Below are 8,621 nucleotides of genomic sequence, written 5' to 3' on the forward strand. Positions count from 1 at the left end.
CTTTTTCTCTGAATAACTTTTTAGTTGCTGAACTGACTTGTCCATATTTCCAGGGGACATCTGCATATGAATAATAACAGCACAATCATCAAAAAGTATCAAATAACCCAGTGCCCGAGGAAGGAACACACAAGGTACAATCATGTGGCTGGCCTGTGGCAACTCCACCCCTAGGCTGCTTGTCAAGTGCAGAGGTAGCTGCAGGGCCTTAGCTCTAGCTGTCCTTCACTGTCCTTTCCTTCACCTTGGCAGAAAAGGGCAGGGCAGGTGACAGGTGGCCCTTCTGTGATAACAGCCTATGCCCTGGAAATGGGAATCAGCTCAGCTGTAATTCAGAAGCTCTACCAGATGGGAAATGACTTTATCTACCCAGAAAGATTTGGACTAGAAACAGAATTGAGTTCTCTGTCTCCATTCTTCATGCTGAAGACTCTTTCCTCTGGCAGTGGCTTGATTGAATGTGGAGAGAGAGAGAGAGAGAGAGAGAGAGAGAGAGAGAGAGAGAGAGAGAGAGAGAGAACATGTGTGTGCATGTTTATGCATCTATGTGTGTCTGTATGTTTTGTTTGGTTACATTATGCTACGATACTAAATAAGGGAGTTTCCCATGGGTATGAACATTGGTTTCTTCTCTTGTCCCTGGCCAGTTGTGTTAGCCATCAATGGCTTCCGAAACTGACAACCCAGAGAATAATCTCTAACTACAGATGTGGGGGCTGCTGTGTCACCCAATGAAATGAGTTGGAGGGAAGACTGGGAAAGAGGGTGACTACTCAACAGAGAGAGAAGCAACTTTCTTCATGGCCATGAGCAACTGAGTGGCCTTCTGTGTGTATAGTCATGCCAGGATTATAATTCCCTCATCTTGTCTGAACGAGAGAAGAGAGGGAGAAGGGCCTATGGCCAGGCAAAAGGATATTTTAATCTTAACATGCACTGGCTTGACTCAGCCTATCATTTAACAAAAGCACACTATGATTTAATCTCAACAGTAGTTTAGTCCACAGTCATAGGAGACAAGACTATCAATGTAGACAGATTTGTAAAATTCAGGTGCTGGGGATTAGGGCCACCTGTTGATGTTAATCTTGAAGTCATAATGTCATTCCATCGTGTAACTGGACATAAACACATTTATCAGTCTTTGGGACCTCGAGCTGTGGAGATGTGAATGGTTTCCTACATAGTCTCTGCAACTCTCTTTAAGCTCTATGAATCAATAGCAAATCCGGTGTCTGCTGGAATTCTGATGCACTTTGCAGGAGCATATGCTTTTGTGGTTGTCTCCCTCAGTGTATCTAATTTTTCTGAGGACTGATGGGAGAGTGAAGAAAAAGAAAGTGTCATAGTGTCACGTGGCGATGTGGTGAGGACAGGAAGCCCCGCCTGAGGGAGTCTGTGGGAGACCTCAAGCAAAACTGAACGCACCAGCAGCTTCTCAGTGTTTCTAGGACGTGCACCTCCGATGGCCACTGGCAGTGGGAGCCCTGTCCACTTGCTGGTGGGTGCCAGAGGAGCATTAAGAGGGTCACCAGAGCCTTTTGAGCAGGTCTGAGCAGGTCTGCTTCAGCTTGGGACAAAGGGACACGACCCACTGGTGTACAGGGCCTGACCCACTGGTGTACAGGGCGTGACCCACTGGTGTACAGGGCCTGACCCACTGGTGTACAGGGCGTGACCCACTGGTGTACAGGGCCTGACCCACTGGTGTACAGGGCGTGACCCACTGGTGTACAGGGCCTGACCCACTGGTGTACAGGGTGTGACCCACTGGTGTACAGGGCGTGACCCACTGGTGTACAGGGCGTGACCCACTGGTATATAGATGTGACCCACTGGTATATAGATGTGACCCACTGGTGTACAGGGCGTGACCCACTGGTGTACAAGACGTGACCCACTGGTGTACAGGGCGTGACCCACTGGTATATAGATGTGACCCACTGATGTACAGGGCCTGACCCACTGGTGTACAGGGCGTGACCCACTGGTATATAGATGTGACCCACTGGTGTACAGGGCGTGACCCACTGGTATATAGATGTGACCCACTGGTGTACAAGACGTGACCCACTGGTGTACAAGACGTGACCCACTGGTGTACAGGGCGTGACCCACTGGTGTACAAGACGTGACCCACTGGTGTACAGGGCATGACCCACTGGTGTACAAGGCGTGACCCACTGGTGTACAGGGCCTGACCCACTGGTGTACAAGACGTGACCCACTGGTGTACAGGGCGTGACCCACTGGTGTACAGGGCATGACCCACTGGTGTACAGGGCGTGACCCACTGGTGTACAGGACATGACCCACTGGTGTATAGGACACGACCCACTGGTGTACAGGGCCTGACCCACTGGTGTACAGGGCGTGACCCACTGGTATATAGATGTGACCCACTGGTGTACAGTACGTGACCCACTGGTGTACAGGGCCTGGGTTTGCACTTCTTGTTTTGCGTGGTGTCGTGTGTGCTCTGGTGCAACTTTGGAGTGGGACTTGTGAAATGGGGTTCCTTGCTTTTATCCTCCCTCCCTTCCTCCCTCCCTCCCTTCCTCCCTCCTTTCCTTCCTTCCTCCCTCCCTTCCTCCCTCCTTTCCTTCCTTCCTCCCTCCCTTCCTCCCTCCTTTCCTTCCTTCCTCCCTCCCTTCCTCCCTCCTTTCCTTCCTCCCTCCCTCCCTCCCCCCCTTCCTTCCTTCCTCCCTCCTTTCCTTCCTTCCTTCCTTCCTCCTTTTCTTCCTTCCTTCCTTCCTTCCTTCCTTCCTCCTTTCCTTCCTTCCTTCCTTCCTTCCTTCCTTCCTCCTTCCTTCCTTCCTTCCTTCCTTCCTTCCTTCCTTCCTTCCTTCCTTCCTTCCTCCTTTCCTTCCTTCCTTCCTTCCTTCCTTCCTTCCTTCCTCTTTTCCTTCCTTCCTTCCTTCCTTCCTTCCTTCCTTCCTTCCTTCCTTCCTTCCTTCTCTTTTCTCTTTCCTCCCTCTCCTGCCTCTTTTGGATTTTTGACACAAAATACCCTGTGTAATTCAGTCTGACCTCATACATGCCATTCTCAGCCTACAGTGTTGGGTTTACAGATGTGCACATACCACCATGCTCTGGGAGATGATGGTTTTCTAGGAATGAATTGCATATATATTGATAATTTAGATACCACCTTCTGCCAAGAATTTCCACTTACATGTAGCATTTCTTAAAATGTGGAAAGGCTGCTGTTCATCTAGTCATATAAGGCTCTACACACTGAACCTGTAATCAGCACATCTGTTTACACAAGCATTTTTTTGAAGATAACTATTAAACTCTTAGTCCTCCTAGTTGGGGACGGTTGAACACTAGGTTATAGAAGGAACAAATTATTTGGAATATCTTCCCATGTCCACCAGCACTTGCAGGGTATTGATCCTTAGACATTTCCTGATCATGAACATTTCCAAATTTGAGATAGGTTCCCACTGAACAACAAGTGTGAAAATCCACCACCATACTTTGTTCATCACGTGCCAGTGACCCCCACAGAATGCCACATCCATCCCCAGCCGGAAGCCGGGCTAAACATCCTCACAACTACAGCCCTTATCAGCAGCGTGCACATGCAGACCCTGAGTACGTAATCAATCAACAACCACGGCAAACTGAAGCTGTAATTGTTAAGCCTCCAATCTGGAGTTTTAAGCCTACCCCAAATGGCCTCTTCCTGTTTATTTCTCTGAAGTCTCTCTAGTACAACTTTCATGTTTTCAAAGAAACAGTCCTTGCTTTTTCCAGAGGATGTGAGCTCTCTCCTTGGTACCCCCACAGCACCGTTTGGAGCTAGCACCAACTTTGTCTATCAGTGTGTCTTGTTATACACAGCCCAGGATAGCCTTGGTTTCACCGGGCCTTTGGGGACAGGAAAGCTGAGTCTTGCATGGCATCCCTTTGGGTTCTTCTCATCTGTAGCATTCTATACAGCACAGGTGAGTGGCAATATTTTGATTGTCACTTAAAGTCTGCCTTACTCATGTGTGACAAGAGCAACCTTCTCACACAGAGGGATCATATGCAAATATTACTTTGGTTCACGATCATAAAGTGCAGTAAAATACAAAGTAAAAAGAGTTGAGAGATTTCAGGCCATCTCTAGGTTTATAGACATGGAGTGGAAGTGTGTTTTTAATAAAAACACACTAGCAATTTCAAATAATCACAGATACATTTTAACTGTATTAAAATATTTTTGGAATCAGGAAACTTGATTTGGCTTCTCCCAGAGGCTTCCTGCACTGAAACCAGAGATTTATTAGTCTAAGGAAAGGAGGCTCAATTTAAAGGGGAAAAACCCCAGCTTATTAATTATTAGCCAAGCCATGCAGTAGCTTCCCAGAAGGCAAAGGAAAACAGGCTTTGAAGCCAGTGGGAGCAGAGTATGCCTCCAGCCCTCTGTGCCTGGCAGAACTGGGCTCCCTAGGGGCTGGGGCCTTTCAGCCCAGAGCAGAGATCAGAGGGGAATCTGTGGACTGAGCTGTGGCAAGGGCTCTTTCTTCTCCCCTCTGGTGGTGTAGGAGGAACCCTGGGCCTGGGCCCTGCACCATTCTGGATTCCTCTCACCCGCGCAGGGCTTGCCTGGAAAACCCTAGGCTCCAGCAACTGGACATCCATCTGCAGCTGCTATTACTAGGACTCAGGATTCTCGTCCAGGATCATTGGTGTTTGGGGTCCACTCACCTCATTCCTATTCCCTGATGAACTTTGCATCCTTCTCAGAATAGCAATTCACAACTAGCACACAGCCCTCCCTGCCCCAACTAGTGCACACTACCTTCCAGCCTCCGAACTAACACCTTCTCCCGTGCCTCACCGCCCCAGGAAAGAGGAACGAATGGTCAGGTGTACAGGGTGCCCAGGCCGAGCTGCGGCGGGCAGGATGGCGCACAGCTGTCACCTTGTGGTCGGTTACGCCGAGGTATCCATCCAACTGCCGGTGTCCGGCGGGGGCGGTTCTCCGTGGCTGGGGACTGCTCTCCACTGGCTGTGCGCTGCCAGCAGTCGACTGCTGTTGCTGCTGCTGCTGCTGTTGCGGGGGCCGCTCCTTCTGGCTGCCGAGGCTGCTGTACACGAGCAACAAGCTGGTGCACATGGTAGTGAGCACTAAACACACTGCCAGACCATGGTGCTGCGGGCGGGCGAGCGAGAGAGGGAGAAAGACAGTGACTGAGCGTGCAGCCAGGAAGCTAGTGGCTCCTATTGACACCATGGTCCCGGGCAGCCGCCCCAGACTCCCGCAGCCAGGGAGCAGAGGTGACATGGTCCAGCATCCCTCTGCCGGGGATGTTCCCGTGTGGCTGCTCACAGCCCGCCTCTCACAGTGGAGGGCAGGTGGCGCGCAGTGACCCGTGGTGAGGATGAGCGCGCCCACTGAGGGCATTTTGGGGAGGAGGGTCTGATCCCTACCTAAACTGCTGGGATCTCGACCCTCTGCACACCATCTCATCTGGGTCCCTGGGGCTTCCCGCAGCGATCCCCGCTAAGTTTGAAATCCGACAAGGAAACCAAGAAAGTAGATGATGGTCCCTCCTCCCCGCCCCTCTGAGTTTGTGCCCAGCAGCGGGGCACCCTCCTTTCCGGAGAGGTCAGCCTGCTCTTCTGCTCTCCAGTCGCCCCTTGGTTCACTCGCTAAAGATCCAGGAGCTCAGGCATCTCCAGTGCTCATCCCAGGTTCCAAGCCAGGTGGAAAGTTGTCACCCATGACAGGTGACCTCTTGCCACAGGGCTAGGCACCCTGCAAGGCTTCTACGGGCATTCCCTGGACACAGAGCCCCCAGGGTCCTTGCCTCTGCCTGGCAGAGTTGGAACAACAGACTCACCATCAGGGTCTTCATTTTGAGCGCCTCTTTTGTGCGGAATTCTCAGGCAAGCGCGTCCGGAGCCACTTTTTCTTGGAGGTTGTCCATGGTGGGTGATGGGGCGGAGGCGGCTAGGATGCTCTCCTGGCGGCTGGCCGGCGGCTGGGCTGGAGTAGAAGCGGCGGGACCCAAGAAGCTGCTGTTGCAGAGATTAGAGGAGAATTAAAACTGAGCCGGACCCTCTGAGTCTCTCAGCGATCCACACACCGCCGCCTGCCGCCGCCTGCTGGGTCCTAGAGTCCTCTGCAGTCCCCTCCCAGCCCCCAAACCCTCTTTTCAGTGAAGTGGAATTTCTGGGGCGAGACAGTTAACCGCAAGGGTGTACCCATTTCTTGGTTCAGAGATTTATTATCTTTTTATGGAGCCATCAAGCTAAAAGGACTCAGAACCCAATTTGATCCTGAACACGGTGGCCATCTGAAAATTTACTAACCAAATTTTCAGTTTTGTGATTTTAATAAAAACAAGTTAACCTGCCAAATGTCAATACATTTATTTATATTTGCATTTTCTATTTACAGTTTGGCAAATGCTATCATGGAATTGTTTTCCTGAAAAATCGTGTCACTGCAATTTCTAGTTGTTTTCAAATGTCCTTTTCCTCCTTAATTTTGTTTTGACAAATCGTTAGTCTCATGCTTCCTTTGGACCAGATTCTTTCATGTAAATGGCTTCATTCATCATTTGCTCCCATGAACACAATTTATGTTTCTACTCAACCTTTGAAGTCCCCAGTGCTCATTTAAATGGTTTTAAAGTTTTTGAAACAGTCAGTGCATCCCATCCATGTGGTTAGCCAGGATACAGAGCCTTCCTAATTTCAGTGAAGAAATGCTAGCTGTTGGAGATCAAAAAAAGATCTTGCATCCTAAGAATCTGATGTTTCACCTGTGTTGTGTAATGCACTGACGTACACAATTTCACATTCGGAACTTGGATTAAAATAAAAAACGCAGTGTTGCGTTCACACCAGTGGCCTGTTCTAAGGGCATTCTCACCCTACATCCATAGAGCGTGTGCTAAGCATTCAATTTAGCTGAAAACGTATTTCTTGTGAAATTGTTCCATGAACACAGTGGTCTCAGTGTCTCTCTTCACATTGGATCTGTAACAGTATGGGGCTAAAGATCACATTAAGACAGGGATGATCAGCAGGCCACCTGGACCATGGACATGGTGAGAGTGTTTTGGGGGCCGGCAGAGGCATTGCAACTGTTTTTCAATCTTCCCTAATCTACCGCTGGGCAGACGAGACAACAGGGACTATTTTTTAACTTGAGAGGCCTGCTTCCAAACTCTATTAACAAAGTTAAAACGATTGGTTCAGTAATGAACATTCAGGAGACAGAGACACATGCTATGGAGCCTTTCAAGGAAAACACAAAAAACTCAAAGTGCTGTCCAGTATGCCAGCCATGCAGTTAGCTGCTCATTCAGTTTGTGCTGCAGGCATGAATAGTGCCTGTTGTCTGGGCAGGAAAAGCAGCAGCTGGAGGAGAATCTTATCGGGTCTTGGCAATTCTTTGTTGTATGGCTGCACTTGACATTCAAATTAATGAAACAAAGGACCAACTTGATGAATCACTGCAAGCAGGTTATCTGGGCCTCTCCAATGCTGCTTTGGAGGTGCAGCTAGAGGAAGCTCCTGCCTTCCTAAGACTGTTCTCCCTTCATCTAGCAAGTTGCCCAGTGACCGATAAAACACTTCTCATATATTTTGCCCTGCCAAACAGAGACATCATATTTATGACTTAAGCTCATGGCGGCACGTTGGACATCTGTTACATGGTGTGTCTGACCAGACTCATTAAGCTTATGTTTTTTCCCTCCTCCTGGAATTGCAGTTAGCGGGTCACAAAATTACTTACAAAATGAGTAGAATACATTTAAAATTTTAATTCTGAGCTTGATTTGAAGGACTTCAAGGTATCTGGCTTTCCAATATTTGATTAGGACGGCGAAACTCTTGGATGGATTCTGGCTTAGGAGGCAAATGGACAAGGTAGGACCAGAGGAGGGCGCAAAAGGTAAGAAATGGCAGTTAGCTCAACTTGATGATTGTTTAATGACCACCTGATACCTGATCTATTAGGAAACACAGAGGCGAATCAAGCACATTTTTCATCTAAGGGGTCAGAACTTTGTGTGTGTGTGTATGTGTGTGTGTGTGTGTGTGTGTGTGTGTGTGTGTGTGTGTGTGTAGAAAACCTAATGAACAGGCTATGGAAGAGATGGACATATTTGACATATGTTTATCAAGTATGTACTTTGTTAAGCACCTACTGTGTTTCTGGTCCTGGGTGGGGTATGAGTCTGCTGTTCTCAGGAACTTGCAGTCTATATCCAGGTAAGCACTGTGCACTTTTATGCTACAGAATAGGGGACAATCAATGTACAGGTTTGTTTCTCAGGTTTGCCTCCCTGCTACATTAAGATCTGAGGGTTACACCTTTAATCCCAGCACTTGGGATGCTCAGTCAAGTGGATCTCTGAGTCTGAGGCCAGAGTGGTTTATAGATTGAGTCGAGTAAGAACTACATAGTGAGAACCTATTGCTGTGGAACAATCTTTTTGTACACTGTGAAGATTTGTCATTCAGATTGGTTTAATAAAAATCTGACTATCTGGTAGCTAGGCAGGAAGTATAGACAAGACAGCCAGACACAGAGGAGGCTGGGAAGAAGAAGGGTGGAGTCAGAAGAGTTGCCAGCCAGATGGAAAGGAAGTAGGACAGGCAAGAGA

At 48.7% G+C, this 8,621-nt stretch overlaps 1 protein-coding gene across 2 annotated transcripts in view; it reads right to left on the minus strand.

Moving 5' to 3' along the window:
- Window positions 1-6,078, minus strand: part of St6galnac5 (ST6 N-acetylgalactosaminide alpha-2,6-sialyltransferase 5) — a 168,364-nt gene extending 162,286 nt beyond the window's left edge. For both annotated transcript variants that reach the window (XM_036190627.1, XM_036190625.1), the window contains exons 1-2: window positions 5,841-6,078; window positions 4,919-5,149 (exon numbers count right to left, since the gene is read on the minus strand). In XM_036190627.1, the coding sequence (XP_036046520.1) occupies window positions 4,919-5,149; window positions 5,841-5,855 (246 nt within the window). In that variant the 5' untranslated portion in view covers window positions 5,856-6,078. The remainder of the gene's footprint in view (window positions 1-4,918; window positions 5,150-5,840) is intronic.
- Window positions 6,079-8,621: the final 2,543 nt, after the last annotated feature.

Source organism: Onychomys torridus, chromosome 6, assembly GCF_903995425.1.
Source record: "Onychomys torridus chromosome 6, mOncTor1.1, whole genome shotgun sequence".
In the NCBI taxonomy this organism is placed as follows: Eukaryota; Metazoa; Chordata; class Mammalia; order Rodentia; family Cricetidae; genus Onychomys; species Onychomys torridus.